Here is a 17398-nt window from a genome sequence, read left to right on the forward strand (position 1 = left end):
ATGATAATATCAGGCCTAAACGTAGGCCTATCGATAGCCTACACTTGACTTGGACAGAATGGGCCAGCAAGAAAACAAGAAAAAGTAAAGACGAGGTTTTTTCATTTTTGGCAGTGCTTTATTTAAGTAGGCATTTGTTACTGTTAACTTATGACGGATACTCTATATCTACCAATATGCCATTACCAACCTGAGATGTGAGGAGAGCCAATTCAACTGTCAGTCTTTCTAAAAAAAAAGACATGTTGAATTGAAATAAAGTATTACCAGTCTTTAAAAAGCTTTCTAAACACTTTGTAAGGAATTAACTAATTATCAACAACATATTTACAAATGTTTGTAAAGGAGTAAGACATACTTTGTTAACACATCAGTATGCACAGCTGCAACAGTCCTGGAAATTTGTCTTCTAAAGCAGTGTTTCCCAACTTTTTTCGTCTCACGTACCCCCTAAGCCTTTTTGTTGTGCCATGAGTACCACCTCATTTATGGTCAATGCTGTATCTCTTCCTCTATCTAAATGTGACTGTGCCCAATACATTTTCTATTATTGCATTTTGCCAAGTACCCCCTCCAGGGTGCTCGCATAACCCTAGTTGTACACGTACCCCTGGTTAGGAAACACTGTTCTAAAGAGCAAAAGAGACGGAACCACAAGAAATGTCAGATAGGCAAAGACACACCAATAGTGAGCCGATTCCTACTCCACTGTGTAGCCGTAGGTTGGTTCTTACTGATTTACAGACATTTGTAAATGCTCATTAATAGTTCATTAATGACTGTTAATAAAGTGTTAATTAAGCTTTTTAAGGGACTGTTATTCTTAAGTGTTACCTGAAATAGTTAATGAGTTAAATTGGTAGTGGAAACTATAATGCGAAATGCAACCAAATCTTTTTGTACTGTATTTTTGTCAAGCTACATTACAGCCACGATTGTATCAGCGTCCTATTATTTCCACCCACTTAAATCAAAATACTTACATTCGACTGATGACGGCAACTCTGCTGTTCATTTCTGCAACATCTTGGGTTTAATGGCGTCGAGTGCTGGCAGTATCTCCCTGACTCATTGCTACCCTACACGCATCCATTAGGTGTTTACAGGACATAGGCAGTTAATAGTTTTTCCATCCCAAAATTGTCCATACAAAGACCAATGGAATTGAAAAGGCATTTAAAAATACTGTACTCTCAATCTCTTTCATACAACATTGTTTTGATTTACATTCAGTGATGAGTGGCGACCTCTAGTGTTTAAAAAAATTGCATGTTACCCTTTTCACCAACACTCCTGGGAGAGCAAAGCCACATAAGAGAATGTCCAAATATTTAAGTGCACTGGGGAAAGAAAGATGTCCCAAGAGATGATGTCTTTATGTTCCGCTCTCTTGCATCACGGTGTCTGTGTGCACTGCTCTCCTCTGCACAGTGCCTGTATGTTTTGCTCATTTCCATACAGCCTTCATGTGTTCTGTCGTCTTCCGTGAACACGGAGGGCAGCTCCTGGCAGTGTGTGCCCTTGGCTGCCTGCTCTCGCACCGGGTCTTTCGCTCAGAACTGCTGCCACCTCCGCTCACTCCCTGGATGCGAGGATACACATTTAGAGATATTGCAAGTTTGTAAGTCACCAGAATGATTTTACAGTTTTATTACAAGTTACTCATAACCTCCAGCAAGGCTGCACTGGAGTTAACACAACCATAGTTCATAGTCTGGTGAACAGATTCACATCACCAATGAAACATCACAGTGTGTGTGTGTGTGTGTGTGTGCCATGGCCATTTGCAACATACAATGTGTGTGGGAAACGCTCCTAAAAAGGTTAGACTTACTCGGGTCGCCTTTGGTGTGTCTTCCTTTTCTGGAGCCAAGTAGAGGGATCTGGTGCGGTGGCATAAATGTGTCATCGTGTCCCCCTGTTGGCCATGGGCAGCGTACCCCGTCTCCCTGCTCCCCGCCCCCCTGTCCCCTCGCCTCTGTGCTGTGAGCAGGGCTGGCGGGGCAGAGCGGGTGCACCTGGCGTAACGGCATGACGACACTCTGCTGGCCGAGGGCACGGAGCTGCTGGCTGACGACGCCTGGATGTGGCGCGGGCGAAGTCGCCTGGCCATGAGGAAAGCAAACTGCCTCTTCTCCTCCTCCAGGCGCCTCTTCAACGACACACGCTCGCGCTCCAGCTGCCTCAATGTCTTGGGGGGAAAGGGACATAGCAGACACATATACAAAGTTAACAGAAGGCAGTCAAGTCAAGGTCATCTTCATTGTCAATTTTCGTCACACACATACAAAGGAATTGAAATGATGTGTTTTCACTATCCCACACTTGTATACAAAGACAAGACAAACATTGTGCAAAGCAGGACAGTCTTACACTTTCCGGATTGTTTCACCGGATGTGTCAAGCCCAGCATCATGAAATAAAAACTGTGGCATATATCAGATCCAGTTATTGCCTTAAAAAAAGTGTTGACGGAATAACCTGATGAGAGCACAGGCCATACGAATACATGCCAGAGTTTTTAACACACTTTATTGTTTCCTTGGGTTTAAAAGACAAGAAGGCCTGGGAATGAGGTCAGAAGAAAAGGGGGTTTCGAAGACTTTACAAGAGTGCAGGAGGGGAGCTGGGTATGGGACATGTATGAATGGAGATTACCCCTAGCTGCTGGATAGTGACCCCAGCCTGACCTTTACTTAGGGCAGCCTCATTCAAATAGCAGCAGGGGGTCTAGAGCAGGGGTTCCCAAACTTCACCATGACAAGGCCCCCCAAATACTGGTAGATTCCAGCCAAGGCCCCCCTTACATGAGTCGTGACACGCTATTTTATTCTGTGCGCCACCTTTCACAACCATAGTCAGTGCCACACTGGTATATATACAATAATAATTATATTATCACAGTAAAACACAGTAGAAATGTTAGGAGATGCAGGCCTTTTGCATTGATTAATGAATAAGAATATTGTTAGGCTTATTTTAGTGTATTTTGGCACACATTAATTATTAAATTATTTATTTTGTTCTCTACTTTTCCTGCCAATCAACCACGGCTCCCTTGCACTCCCTTGCAGCCCCCTAGGGGTCCCTGCCCCCCACTTTGAGAACTGCTAGAGTCCTGGCTCGTTATGGCATTGCCCAGATATGGGCCTATGGCATATATGGAGATACAGGCAGGCTTAGAAACGCAATGAAATGGAACCCTTGTGGGTCAACATTGAGCTAAGAGGTCTGCAGCAGGATGCCTCTCCAATATCGGGGTAGTCTAAATTAATTTCATTCAAACCGTGTTACACGTTTCCCCCAACACAGCCCTGTGGAAATCAAGAGTCCGGGAAGACCATTCACCCGCCATCCTTTGTTGGAATACAATGGTGTGTTGCCTCTGCCTTCTGCTGAGATCTCACACCAGCTGAATTCTTTCAGCTAGGTTGCCTAAGGAAAGATCTACTCTCTCAAATACTAATTTGCTCCGGGTATAGTGAAGGGAATGCTGATCACAGTGTGTGTTTATTATTAAAAACATGTGTTTTTTTACATGCACCACTGTTCTCAGAAAAAGCTTCATCTAACCCATCTTCTCACTTCAGGAAAGATGTCGCTCCATTAACCTGAACATGTTTATGGCTTGCTAATGGGTGATACAATGTAAACATCCATGTTGTTGGAGGGAAAATAAATGTGTCGAAAGCAGCTGAAGTAGAGTTTGGTCTCCGAGTTAATTTTGGGCTGTAGGCATCCCATATTCGCCTCACCCAACACGGTTGCAATTTATTTTGCTGCAGTGAGAGCAACATTCAACGTCAAGAAACAGCGCAAACACACAGAGCTCTGGTGGAGCATTAATAAATGACTACTGGCTAATTATTATTTCCCATGGAAAGTTTTAACAGAAGCAGGCTACCGGTAGCCTATTCCCAAAAGAGCAACAGGTGGTTACAGAAAGACATAGGCCTAAACAAGCCAATTAAGGCACGCAGAGTTCTCTCAAATAACCTCAAAGACTACAGCAAATTTCTCATGTTTTATGATTGTTGTATGATTATCTCCTACCTTCATGAGAAGTCTGTGTTCTTTGATGAAGTTATTGTTGACGGTCTGGGAGGCAGTCATTAAATCTGACGCGCACAGTGAGTAAACTGGATCGTTTCGGTACAGAAATGACAAAGAAACGGCTGGATTTGAATCCATTTTCGGTCAAAAGTCTGCCAGAGGTTTAGCAGGCAGAGGACATCGCGACAGCGTCAGAAGTGACACCAGCATCGCCAAATTGTGGGAAAACACGCGCAGTCCACCCCCAAGCCCTCCCCTTTATGCCAGGTTTTCTAAAGACATTGCGATAGCGTAGTTGGTAAGGCTGTCAACAATGTTTCAGAACATTAAATTAGCATAGGCCTAAATAAGCATTACTTTACCTTAGTGGCGAGCTGTAAATTCTACCATGAAAAAAAATATCATTTTTTAGTACTTCATAGGCCTACTACTTGGCTTTAAGTTTTTAATCGTAAAGCATCCCCATCTAGTGGGGAAAAGCAAGCACGAATTCTAAGCACGCAACAATGCAACATGAATACCAGACAACTCTGCTGGCATATAAATATAATATTAACATTATTATTATTATTATTATTATTATTAATAATAATAATAATAATAACAACAACAATAACAATATGTTATGGAGTATGAACATGTGTTTGTGTGTGTGTGTGTGTGTGTGTGTGTGTGTGTGTGTGTGTGTGTGTGTGTGGGTTTTCAAAGAAAAAAACTTACTTCCTAGGTAGTTATATTTTCTTGTGACTGGTGAATGGACTGTGACACTGAAAAGGCGACACACTTGACTATTGACTAGATGACCATGGAATATCCAGGATGCGATTTGTAGGGGGGGATGGGGGGGATTGTCCCCCCTTCTGGTTTTGATATTGCCACTTCTTATGCATAATTTTAATCACAGTTCAATGTTATTCAATTGATATTGCTTAGAAACAGAAACATATCCCCCCTTCTGGTTTTCCAACAAATCGCACCCTGGGTATATCATATTACATTATTACATTACATTACCTTTAGCTGACACTCTTATCTTACAGGGTATTGGTTACAGTCTCTGAAGCAGTTACAGGTGCCTTGCTCAAGGCCACCTCAGCTATGGACTGAAATAAGGAGTTGAAGGGTGGGATTCAAACCTGTAACCCTCTGATCTAAAGCCCATCTCCGTAACCACTGTAGGCCACAGCTTCCTATTATACATTATACTATTATACATGTGCCTTGCTCATAGGGAGTGGAAAGGTGTGATTCAAACCCCACTGATATAAAGCCCATCTCCTTAATCACGATAGGCCATGGCTACCCATTATACACATTACACGTGTATCAAATAAAAAAAACTTGCCTTGTTCTAATTTAGCTATGGTATTGCAACTGACCAAACCAACAAATGTGTATTCCAGTGAAGACCTTGTATTCTTGATGTTATTCTTTTTTCACGTAGGCCTAGTCATATTGTGACTGGAGAATGATGTAACACTAGTGTGCAAAAAACAAAATGACATATTGGTTTCCTTGTAGTTACTGCTTTATGTCTTATCTCTATAGGGCAGTATGATAAAGGCTAAGATATTAGCCAAAGCAATGGAACCATAGACAGCAGGGGGCGATGAGTAAGGTTTAACGTTCGGCGAGAAGGTCGCCACCGTGGAATAGCAGCACGACAGAGAGAATCTTTAGACCCCGACGCGGAGCGGAGGAAAAATAACAGACGTCCGAACATTGGGGAGCCCCGTTGAAATGAATGGAGCATTCGACCGATGACGTCACAACCAGGGCTCTAAATTAACACACGCCAACCCGCCAAACACGGGTGAAAATTAATTTTGGCTAGTAGAAAAAAATACCTACCCGCCAATTTGGCCAGTAGCGCCCGAGTACAGTAAATTATGAACGGTAAACCGCTGCTATGACGAACGTGCGCACGTTAAGTATGCAGAGCCCTTAAGGCGAGATTTCCTACATTACCCATGGACACTAGCGTCACGACGTAGCCTCCCACCGTGGGCTTTCCAGTGCAGCAAGCGGCAACTCCATGCTGTTGCGCGCGCCAGCATTGAAAACATTTCAGACGACCAGCCTTCTGTCAGCTACGCTGCTCACACTATTCTGACAGGCAGCTCTCCTCCTATGCTCTCGTCGATTTCGCTACAACCTTTTTAACGCCACTACTGCTATTATTACTAGGCTGAACCTTGCTGTAACAGGCTGCCTTTTTAAAGCAGCGAGGCCCTGACCGTTTCACTAACATGACTAACGCAGATTATGCCTATGTTTTGTGCGAGTGATGAGAATGTGGCGATGGTTAGAGCAAAGTTCTTTGTGTTGGTGAATGCTAGTAGTAATTGTAACCGTAATAATAGTGACGTTAAAAAAGGAGTGGTTGTGGAACGAAATAGCGACAAGGGCAGAGGAGGAGAGCTGACTGTCAGAGTAGTGTGAGCGTAGCTGTCAGTTCAGTTGTCTTCTGAAATGTTCCGTGTCCTGGCGCAACTATGTTGGAAAGCCCACGCCATCGGAAAGAAAACAAATAACAAAAAAGCAACCAACGACGAAGCTGTGGAAGTAACAAAGGAATCGAAGATTCCCGTGATATTATTTACTTTTAGTTAAACTAGGCTTCTTGTCATTTTGTTGCGCATGGTAGATAAGAGAAGAGCTCCTCCTCTCTCCTCTCCTTTTCCTCTCATCACTTCTCCTTCCTTGGGGTGTGCGTATGTGAGGTTTTGGAGAGTTTTGCTGTGTGCTTGGTTACTGTATGTTAAAGGTCTGTTATGTGAGTGGCTTGTGTGATGTGATTCAGCTGTTTTCAGAGGAATTGAACAAAAACTAATCAAATTGATTAGGCCTAAGTAATGAAAGTTAAAAATAAAGCAGAAGTTAAAAAATAATGAAAAAATATATAGCCTATAATAGGCCTATAGTATGCAGGCCTATATATAGTGTATATAGTGTAATTGTTGAACAAAATTACCATAATTTAAAAAAAAAACTAGCCTAACACATAGTTTATTTTGGCGAGATTGAAAAAAATGGCTAGTTGAACTTCTGTTTGGCTGGTAAGAAAAAATGTCCACTAGCCAAATTGGCTGGTGGTGGAAAAAGTTAATTTAGAGCCCTGGTCACAACCATATAATGACATTACTTAATTGTCCTCCCTCCATATAATAACTATTCGTACTAGTATTGGCTTAAGGATGTCAACAGTTGGCAAAAAACACAGCTGGCTGGAGGGGTGATGTGGTGCAGTGCACTGCAATTCACACCATATAAGGGCAACATAGTCCACTGCGACTCAGGTTTGAATCTGGCCTGGGACATTTAAAAGTCCTCCATCTCTCTCTTCCCCCGCCATTTTCAGTCTACGGCAATTTCTCCAGATATTAATTCAACAGTCAAATTTAACCTTATGGTGTTGGTCTTACTGTCTACGTGCTGAATTGATACATCTCAACATCAACTCAACAACTCAACATCCACAGTGGATCTGTGAATCATCCGATCATTGATTGATGATACACGGACCAACAGTGTAGTCTTTACTTGCTCTTTCAAATACAGTAAAAGCACCCCCCCAAAAAACAAAACAAAAAACAAACAAACAAACTAAAAAACGAAACAAAAACAAAAAAACAAACAAACACATTGATTCAAAATTATTGTATTTATTTCTAAAATCCCTTTTGGACATTTGATCACATTGTGTGTACATTTTATGCCACCATGTTTAAGTCTTGAACAAGACAGCAGAGAACAATGGAAACAGACTGAACCATTAAGTGAGACGTCAGTCTTTTTTTGGAAAACCTAGGCATAAACCATTCATTGCCATCGCAAAAATCAACAGCAATAACTATATAGTCAGATCTTCAAGCTTCAATTGGGCCTCAGCCATTATTATTGTAAGGCTTTTCTTTAGAAACAGCAACGCTAGTTCAGTTCTTCTGACTAACACACTGGCCTAGTTTTGCTCCTCAGCATATGATGTTTTGACCACACAGACATACTGTACACAGTGTATGTCAGGGGTTTTAACAGACCCTGGTAATAGACTTACCACTACCCTCACCTCAGCCCAGCTCACCACACACTGCACCCACATCTCTCACACACACACACACACACACACACACACACACACACACACACACACACACACACACACACACACACACACACACACACACACACACACACACACACACACACACACACACACACACACAAAGGTGTGATGAAAACAAACATTTGTAACTCCCTCATCAAGCTGTTGAGGGCTGTAGTGTCATTCCACATCATGCACAGTATTCTATGGCAGTCGTGACTGGGTCACGGGACGTGTATAGGTCAGATGGCATGGGTGAATGGCAGCTTTGGTTTGAAATGAGTGGACCAATCGCTGACAGTTGACGTTCATGACGTACAGTATGTTGCTATGCTCCCACGTGCGTTCACTTATTGGCCGGCCGTCTGGTGGACGACTAAACCCTCCCCAGAGAAGCGTAATCCATTCGCGAATTACGAAGTAACTCAAAATGAATGGTCTGGTCTGTCAGGCTAAATTTGGGGCAGACAATGGTTGAAACGTCATCCTGGAATGGAATAAAACATCAAAGAAGAAAGGATTTTAAGTGTGTGGAATCCTCCCTCCAAACTTTCAGTCAGCCTTTGTCCTGCACCTTTTCCTGAGATGTGCATAATTTTCACCCTCAACTGAATGGGTGATTGGCAGGCACCAACTGCAATTTCACTGCATATTGAACTTCACCGTATGTCTTGGCATGACAAATAAGCATTCTGTGTCACTTCCTCATTGTACGGTAATGTCAGTCTCCCTGGTAGTCACTTTAATGGTGCATTGTTTTGACACTCGGTTGTCGGAAACCTGGGCCTCCGCCTCGGGAAAGTGCAATAGAATGGGCACTCAAATCGGGGTTCCGAAACACAAACTCGGAGCAGCTCGGTGTACTCAGAGTTTGTTAAACATTGGTGTTTTCAGACAAGTGTATTGTCCCCAACTGTTGCAATAGAACGCATTTACAACAGTTGTCGGGAGAACAAACTCGGGTCTACCGACAGCCAAGTTTCAAACATATGAGCCATTACAGGTCATCCATCAGTGACAACAGGTGGTCTCCTTTGCTGCTGGGAACATCTGTGTTGTTTTTGTGATCGGTGAACTCATCAGCAATCTTGGCCAGCTCTGAGTTGACATGATGATCCTCAAAGGAAAGAAAGAATGATTAATTTAAAACACTTTTGAAACCTTGTTTGATATGTAAAGTTGGGAAGGGCTTCAATAGTTGATTTGTACAGCACCTTGCAATACACTGGCAAATACATAATGCATATATGTACATAAATATGCTATATGCTTATCATAAGTGGAAAGAAATAAAAAGTTTAAAAAAAATAGAGCATTCAACAAACAGCAAAATTAACTTGTTAATTTTTTTTTTTGTCAATTATGACCTTACTTGTAGATGCATTTCTTTGTTTGTTTATTTTTCTGTATCATTTAGTTGTCTATGAGCAACATTACACAAAACCTCTGATCGTAATTTTTATTTTCCGAAAAGATGGCAACCTTGGGGCAAATTCAGGTCAAGATTCAACGTCAAAAGTCCAATAATCATGGTATTCATTTTTTGACCATAACTGTGAAATATGTTTGGGAGTTAGTTGATGTAAAAAATAAAAGATGGACACTACGATATTAAATGACATTAGCTTTTTAGGCAAATCAATCAATCGATATATATATATATACAGTGAGTCCAATATGTATTTGATCCCTTGCTGATTTTGTTGGTTTGCCTACTAACAAAGACATGATCAGTCAATAAATGTTATGATAATATGTATTCTAATATGGAGAGACAGAATATCAAAAAGAAAATCCAGAAATTAACTGAAGAGAATATATATTCATTTATTTCCATTTCATCGAGCAAAATAAGTATTTGATCCCCTGCCAACTGATTACAGTTCTGGGCCCACAGACCAAATGGGCACTTCCGATCAACTTGTCATCTGAATTAAAGACACCTGTACATACTAACATGCATAAAAGACACATTGAATCAGCAGAATCAGTCCATAGTATGAGTGAATCAGTCACACTCCAACCTCACCAGCATGGGAAAGACCAAAGAGTGGTCAAATGATATCAGGGACACGATTTTAGACCTGAACAAAGATTAAATGGGCTGCAAAGCCACAAGAAAGAGACTGGTATTAATGACCCAGCTGTTGATGCATTTCTTCCAAAATGTGAGGAATACAAAATGACTATCCATCAGCCTGTCTGGGGTTCTATACAAGATTTTACCTTTTGTAGGGATTTGAAAATCATGAGAACAGAAAGAAATCACCCTAGAGCTATACGGTATGAACTAGGCAATGATATCAAAGCTACTGACCAAAATCACAGAGAAAACTACTGGTAGCACTTAATGCCACAGAGGTTTAAATTCCTGTAGTGCACACATGGTACCTTTACTTCAGAAGGAACCTGTGCAGTCCCAGTTGAGGTTTGCCAACGGACATCAGACTGATTTAGGATATGATAAGGAGGTGCTGTAGTCAGATGAAACCAAAATCAAGATGTTTGGCATTATCACAATTCAATGTGTTTTGAGAAAGAGTACTACTGTCTATGATCCCAAGAACACCCTCCTCACCATCATGCATGAAAGTGGTATCATTATGGTTTGAGGGTGTGTGTGTGGCCAAGGCACAGGACAACTTCACATCGTCAACGAATGGATGGAGGGAGACATGTAATGTGCAATCCTGAGTGCAAACGTCCTTCCCTCCACCACTACACTGAAGGGTGGGCCATTTTTGGATCTCCCAACATGACAATAATACACAACATACAGTCAAAGAAACGAAGGAGTGGCTCAATAAGAAGCATATTAAAGTCGTGAAGTGGCCTAGACAGTCTCCAAATATTAACCCTATAGTAATTCTATGGACAGAACTGAACGTCCCATTTGCCAAGCTACAGCCACAAACTATTAATGTTTTAGAGATAATGTGCAAAGAAAAATGGGCAAAAATATTTTCTACTATATGCACAAACATTGTCATCAACTAAAAGAAGCATCTGACCTCAGTGCTAGACAACTAGGGCTTTTCCACAAAGCACTTTATCTTCTTTAGCTAGAGGGGTCAAATACTTATTTGCCTAAATTAAATACAAATAAATTAAAATATATTATTTTAAGTTATTTTCTGGAATTTATTTTTGATATTCTGTCTCTCCATGTTTGAATACATATTATCATAAATTTATAGACTGATCATGTCTTTATTAGTGGGCAAACCGGCAAAATCAGAAAGGGATCAAATACATATTGGACTCACTGTATATATATATATATATATATATATATATATATATATATATATATATAACACTACTCACATCCTCAGCCATTTGCATGCAACAGATGAGAATTAATACGTAAAGGAATAAATAACTACATCAAAAATGACAATTCTTATGCAGTGATATCTACCTCTGTTGCTTGGATAGTGATGACGTTATACATGCCAAGGGTCTCACTGCAAGTTTCCCTAAAGAAATGAAAGAGTGGAGTCAAAGATTTAACTACAGTTTCAAAAACATATCAAACAGCAACTTAACAAATCTGCCACTAATGATATGGTGACACAGATTTTTTTTGGACGGGCCATATATTTTCATATGCCAAGTGAATGGGACCATTATTATTATTTCAAACAATAATAATAATTATTATTATTGTTATCATCATCATGAAGAATCCACTCACGCCTCCTCTTCTTCGTGGTCTGTGGCGAAGAGGTTGACACGGAAGCCAGAAGAGTTCCCAGAGTTCAGTGTGTCCCGTCTCTCCATGCTGCCCATGAGGTTAGCCAGCAGGTTCAGCTCCTCCTTAGCCAGGGGGTTAGGTGCTGTGCTCACCTGGTAATGCACACACATTGTTGTATTTAATGATGTATACACCTGTAATATATACTGTATAATGTATAGAATGTAGGTATACTGTATGTATACCACACATTGGGTTGTATTTGCTGTGCCACTCATGGCTTTGCCATGTAGAGTGTATAAATGTAGTCATAAGTGTGTCATCATCATTCTGAATTGTGTCAAATATTGCAAAAAGTTTTCCGAAATGAAGTGCATGTAACGCTTAATAAATGTGATCTTCGCATCTCTCGTACAGATTTCACAGAAAGGAAAATACAGAGCACAACCAAAATCCAATCAAAAGAAAGAAAGGAAAAGTGAGCGACCATGTGAACCAAGTCTACAACCATTCAGAAGCTACATTTGAACTGTCCCACCCCAATCAGTGACTCAGAATTAGACAGCCTGACAGCTATAAATAGTGATTTAGCTGATAACAACAAAACATTTTCTGTACCTGTGTTTTATGCCTGGGCTTCCTAGATGCTCCAGTGGTATGGGTGTTTTCAGCAGACTCACTGTACCTGTTTAACAAATGCATGAAATGTTGGAACTTGTGTGGTCTATCCTGCTAATCATGGAACAAGTATTAGAGTAGTCATATCACAGGCTTCTGTATCCAGAGCAGGGCTTTACACTGGCACCTGCAAACCAGCCAAATGCTGGTTAGGCATGGCTGTGGCTGGTAATAATTTCAGTGTCACTAGTCAATATGGCAGGTAGCTAATTCCTTGGTAAGTTCAAGAAAAAACTCAACTCTCGGCTACTCAATTTTTATTTGTTTGATTTATTTCCATGTAGAAAGCTATATGCTCACATTCTTGCTTTAGCACCTCATCTTCTGAGGTACACCATCATGATTAAGAAAAAACACAATATCAAATTTGTGGCTGGTACAATAGCGGAATGGCTAGTGACTCAGGAAAACCACTAAGCCACAGTGGCCCAGAGCTGTCAAAAGTAAAAGTACAGTTGTGGTGCAAGTACAACACTAGCACATGACATTACAAAGCTGTAACACTAGTTAGTCCATTGTACCTAATGAGGTAGACAGAATGTCTTGTTACCGACAAGCACTAAAAACCTAACATGAGCCCACCACCCATTTGATCAAACCAGAGCAGAGTTGCGTAGCTGATCCTAAGACAAGTACACAGTACTATAGTTACTACTACTACTACTAGTTACTCAGATAAGTTACCTGTGTTGTAAAGGTTTATTTTTTTACATGTACTTTTACTTTTTACCTCTCTGTATGCATCCCACTTAGAATCTAAACAACTAACCTAGGTCAATCCAGTGAGGTATAATAGCTATTTATGTGGTGTGTAAATCGATCTGGCTCTGTCCTAAGCACGAAACATCATGAATGGAAAATGTAAGACTTATACTGTACATGTTGGTGCCCAGACGAGTAGCTCTGTCTCCAGACATTTCAAAGGAACCCTCACGCATATGGCTTGTATAACTTCCACCAGTCTGGAACTCCAGTCTTTTCACTTCCCTCCCTTTACTGTTGAAGAACCTGTGGAGACGAAGAGATATTTAGAAGTTGGAACAGCAACTGGTATGCCTACATCTCATATAGTAAAACAATCAGGAATGAATGTCAAAGCAGCAAGGCCCCACAAGGAGATGTAAACCATGCTTTTATACATTTACATTGGCCTATATACAGTATTTAATAATTTCCTTCTCCAAGTCGGCCTGAGATTACCTGATAAGGCCTGGGACATCTGAGCCACAGGGAACGGGCCCTGAGCTCTCAAGTACAAAGTGGCCGTTGGTATTCTGCAGGTTGTCCCTGAGGAATATGGACACCTTCACGAGGAGAAAAAAAGGGAAAATGTGCATGAGATGTGTCACTGTCAAAATGATTTGTTAAACTAAATGCTGACATACAGTAGGTTGATGCAGTTAAAGCTTAAAGATTCAAGATCCAAGATTCATTTTATTACATGTCATTACAGGATTAAGACAGTAAAATTCTTTGTGTTTTTATCCTTAAAAGATAAAAAGAAGTGTGTGTGTGTGTGTGTGAGAGAGAGAGAGAGAGAGAGAGAGAGAGAGAGAGAGAGAGAGAGAGAGAGAGAGAGAGAGAGAGAGAGCTTGTGAGTAAAGGTAGAGAAAAAAAGTGCCGCAGGATGAGGTTTTGGCTGCCTTCAGGATGTATTCATCAGTCTAATGGCCAGGTGGAAGAAACTACTTTGGAGTCTGGTGGTGCAAGCTTTTAAACTCCTTTACTGTTTGCCAGGCAGTAATAGCTTAAATAGCCCATGGCTGGGGTGACTAAAATCTTTCAACATTTTCTTGGCCTTCCTTCTCTTATGCATTTTGGTGAGAAATTTAGGGAAATCTCTGGGGTTAGTTTCAGCTTTACAAGTTCTAGTCTCTTCACAAGCATGCGCGCACATCAGTGGTACAGGTGCTGGACAAAAAAGAGTAACTGAAATAAATGATCAGTGCAAATAAATAAATGACCAGTGCAAATAAATCACTGGGAGCATTAACAGTGTTGCGGACTTCTATCATTTATTTCATTTACTCCTATGTCATTCAGACAATCAGTTCATGAGATCCATGAGAATCCAATACTGACAACAAACTTACTTTGACGTGCAGGTCTTGGAAAAATACTAGTAGGGTTTGTCGGATGAGCTGAAACTCACCATCAGTCAAATGTTTATACAACTGAAATAAAAATAAAAAAAAACAATGAATTGCAACATCATGCCTGAAATCTGCTTGTACACCAGAATGCAACATGACCTGGAACATCCATCAGTATTAAGTGATACTCAGCATTCAACACAACTCTACACTAATATTTTAAGTTCACGTACCTCTATTAGTTCTCGATGTACCTCATCTACCTGGTTGGACAGCTTGGGATTGTGACTAACAAAGTCCTTGATGGCGTCAATGTGGTTGAATGTCACCAGCAACAAGTCCCGAGGCCTTGGGCAAAGCAGCACTTGATATTTGAATGCCATGATTGTTAGGTCACATAGCTGAAAGACAAAAAATAAACAAATATTATGTTTGCTGTTGTATTCATACAAGCACATACAGCTGACTGGAACTTTTAGTTTGAACTCAGAGCAATAGTTTTAGAGTTCTCAGAAGACTGTGAAATTGTCTGCAGTAAGGCCTGCTAGTTGAAGCTTCTTCACAAGCTACACTACACACACAGGTCTGGCCTCCTTTTCTAAAAAGCAATCCTTCAGGGCCGGCACTCACTCACTGACCAGAGTAGAACGTGAATAACAAACATGTCAGAACAACATTTAGAGCAACAGTCAGTTCCATGCCAGTCGCGCTCCCCAGGGCCCATTCATTCTGCCCCCAGCTTTCAACCACCGCTGGGTTGTTTTGTGATTGACAGCTGTCATGCTCACTGTCCCCTGGTCTGGTCGCCACAATACCTTATCCATGCTGGCAGGGTTGAGCCTCATGATTGAAGAGTGTGCGATGCGGGTGAGGAGGGTCCTCATGGCTCGGTGGGAATACAGGTCCTGGGGCTTCAACAGCTCCTCTATGAATGGCTTATTGGATAAGGTACCAATGATGTCACCCAGCACTGCAGAGAGTACCAACAAGAGCAGTCAGAGACGGCAACGTGGCCCCGTGGGGGGCAGGAGGGGCACTAAGGGTAAGCTTATCTTTCAGTGGGAGTGGCGGCATAATGACTCAATTGTGTATGAATATGAATAATATCAGGATAACCTATTGCATGTGTGCATTAAACAAAGGAAGTAAATTGGTGGAATTTCAGAAGTCTCGTTCGTTGTGAATGATGGTCTGCTACACTAGTGTTTCTCAACGGGGGCGGTACAGGAGAGGTGTTGGGGTGTTGGAGAGCTCTAGGGGGGGGGGGGCGAGAGAAGGATACAGCTGAGAGGGGGTGGTGCTTAGTTGCCATAGTGGGGCATTAGTCCATTGTTTTTTATACTAAGGGGGGCCTTGTCAGTCTTGTGATGTGTCAAGGGGGCGTTTGGGGGGGCTTGTGATGAGACCAAGGGGGCGTTTCTTCAAAAAAGGTTGAAACCACTGGTCTACACTGAGTCTAATTAAGCACTTAAACAAACAATCAAGCTATTTAACAGAGAACACTAGAGCTAGTAAAACTGTTGGTTGGTTACTAATAATGGTAGGCTTACACTATATGCTACGTATTCTACATGGCAGGTGTCATATACCTTTTCTCCTGTCATCCTCAGACCACAGACTTGCTGCAAAATAAGCACATTTGCATTATCTCTCAACTAAGCACAGTTTATGATTCCAGAGGTGCCACTCTGAAATTTTCAGAAAGTAGGCTAAAACTGTCACGAGTTTGATTCAACTTTCTGAATCCATGAGTGACACACTCCTTGGTACGCCAAGCAGATGTCCATTGTCCAACAGCGTGCTGCCTGCTTGACAGCGGGTATTATCTACTTACCAGTCGGTGTCTGTGAGATAGCCTAGTCTTATAGGGTCACCTTCACTTACATGTTCCCGTTCCAGATCATATGAAATATGGTTAATGAACGGCCTTACCAAGGCCTACATGACATTCTGACATCTAGGCCTAGTTCAAGAAAAGTCGACGGTCAACCCTGTCAAACGGTCGCACAATTGAATAGGTCATAGTAGCCTACGTCGAAGTCGCAGTCTCTAGCTTTATTTCGGAGATTATCAAACTCAACCGGCTAAACCACACTCCTTTTCTATACAGCTAGAAGGCCCATAAGGCAATCTTGTATGTCAAGCCTACCCTTTTGCGGTGGGTTCTGTGGAGGAGCCCTGAGACGTTGATCCAGAACGTACAGCATCTCTCCCCCGAGATTCATAACCAGAAGTGGCAACGTCTTCAAAGACATTTTCACAAAAGTGTAAAGTAGAACTTGTAAGTAAAACTAAAAAAACATCGCACAGAAAGTGTAGTCCATGATGAATGCCTTAAGTGAAAAACAAACAAACAAACGCTCAAGGCATCGCATCTTCCGCCGAGGCATTCCCACCAGGATTATTTATCTCGTGCCTGTAGCGTGCGTCGCGCACTGACCTCACCATGCGACTATTAAGCCTGTTACGCAGCACCTTTGCCTGCTGTCCTCACTAACTAGAAGATGAATGGAATGGCAACCAACTAAAGCAACACACGGGATGCAACGGAAATAGATAAATTAATTCTGCGTTCAAATGGTTTGGTCTGGAAATTGTCATGCTGGCCATCTGCTCGTGGAGCCATCAGACTGCCTACTGTAAGTAGATTTACTGCGGGGAAACTTGATTTTTAAATATAGCCTACCCCGATTTCACTGAGCGTAAGCAAAACTAGGCCTACTATTGTGTTTCCAGCTTTTCTTACTATTTTGTCTCTTTTGTCTTTTTTCA

General features: G+C 41.5%; 3 protein-coding genes across 3 annotated transcripts in view; all 3 read right to left on the bottom strand.

Annotated features, from left to right (window-relative positions):
* Positions 1 to 17398, bottom strand: part of LOC134462123 (sodium- and chloride-dependent GABA transporter 2-like) — a 325830-nt gene that overhangs the window by 93403 nt on the left and 215029 nt on the right. The gene's annotated exons all lie outside the window — the stretch shown is intronic.
* Positions 120 to 4269, bottom strand: LOC134463114 (uncharacterized). Its single transcript, XM_063216357.1, has 3 exons — positions 4054 to 4269; positions 1835 to 2191; positions 120 to 1582 (listed from the first exon to the last, which is right to left on the bottom strand). Exons 1-3 carry the CDS (start codon positions 4189 to 4191, stop codon positions 1448 to 1450), a joined length of 630 nt encoding a protein of 209 aa, XP_063072427.1. The 5' UTR covers positions 4192 to 4269; the 3' UTR covers positions 120 to 1447.
* LOC134463115 (protein OSCP1-like) lies at positions 7737 to 16881 on the bottom strand. Its single transcript, XM_063216358.1, has 10 exons — positions 16776 to 16881; positions 15442 to 15596; positions 14860 to 15027; positions 14627 to 14707; positions 13734 to 13837; positions 13413 to 13541; positions 12474 to 12540; positions 11856 to 12007; positions 11580 to 11637; positions 7737 to 9275 (listed from the first exon to the last, which is right to left on the bottom strand). Exons 1-10 carry the CDS (start codon positions 16879 to 16881, stop codon positions 9156 to 9158), a joined length of 1140 nt encoding a protein of 379 aa, XP_063072428.1. The 3' UTR covers positions 7737 to 9155.

Source organism: Engraulis encrasicolus, chromosome 14 (assembly GCF_034702125.1).
Source record: "Engraulis encrasicolus isolate BLACKSEA-1 chromosome 14, IST_EnEncr_1.0, whole genome shotgun sequence".
NCBI classification, from domain to species: Eukaryota; Metazoa; Chordata; class Actinopteri; order Clupeiformes; family Engraulidae; genus Engraulis; species Engraulis encrasicolus.

What these genes read in the sequence shown, in the direction of transcription:
- LOC134463114 (XM_063216357.1), bottom strand. Translation starts at nt 4,191, where the DNA reads ATGGATTCAAATCCAGCCGTTTCTTTGTCATTTCTGTACCGAAACGAT. An exon ending in AACACAGACTTCTCATGAAG is followed by an intron (nt 2,192 to 4,053) that starts GTAGGAGATAAT and finishes TTTCCCCCCAAG; the next exon opens with ACATTGAGGCAGCTGGAGCG. An exon ending in ACACACCAAAGGCGACCCGA is followed by an intron (nt 1,583 to 1,834) that starts GTAAGTCTAACC and finishes CCTCGCATCCAG; the next exon opens with GGAGTGAGCGGAGGTGGCAG.
- LOC134463115 (XM_063216358.1), bottom strand. Translation starts at nt 16,881, where the DNA reads ATGTCTTTGAAGACGTTGCCACTTCTGGTTATGAATCTCGGGGGAGAG. An exon ending in TCCAAGACCTGCACGTCAAA is followed by an intron (nt 13,838 to 14,626) that starts GTAAGTTTGTTG and finishes CTCCTCGTGAAG; the next exon opens with GTGTCCATATTCCTCAGGGA. An exon ending in ACTCGTCTGGGCACCAACAT is followed by an intron (nt 12,541 to 13,412) that starts GTACAGTATAAG and finishes TTTGTTAAACAG; the next exon opens with GTACAGTGAGTCTGCTGAAA.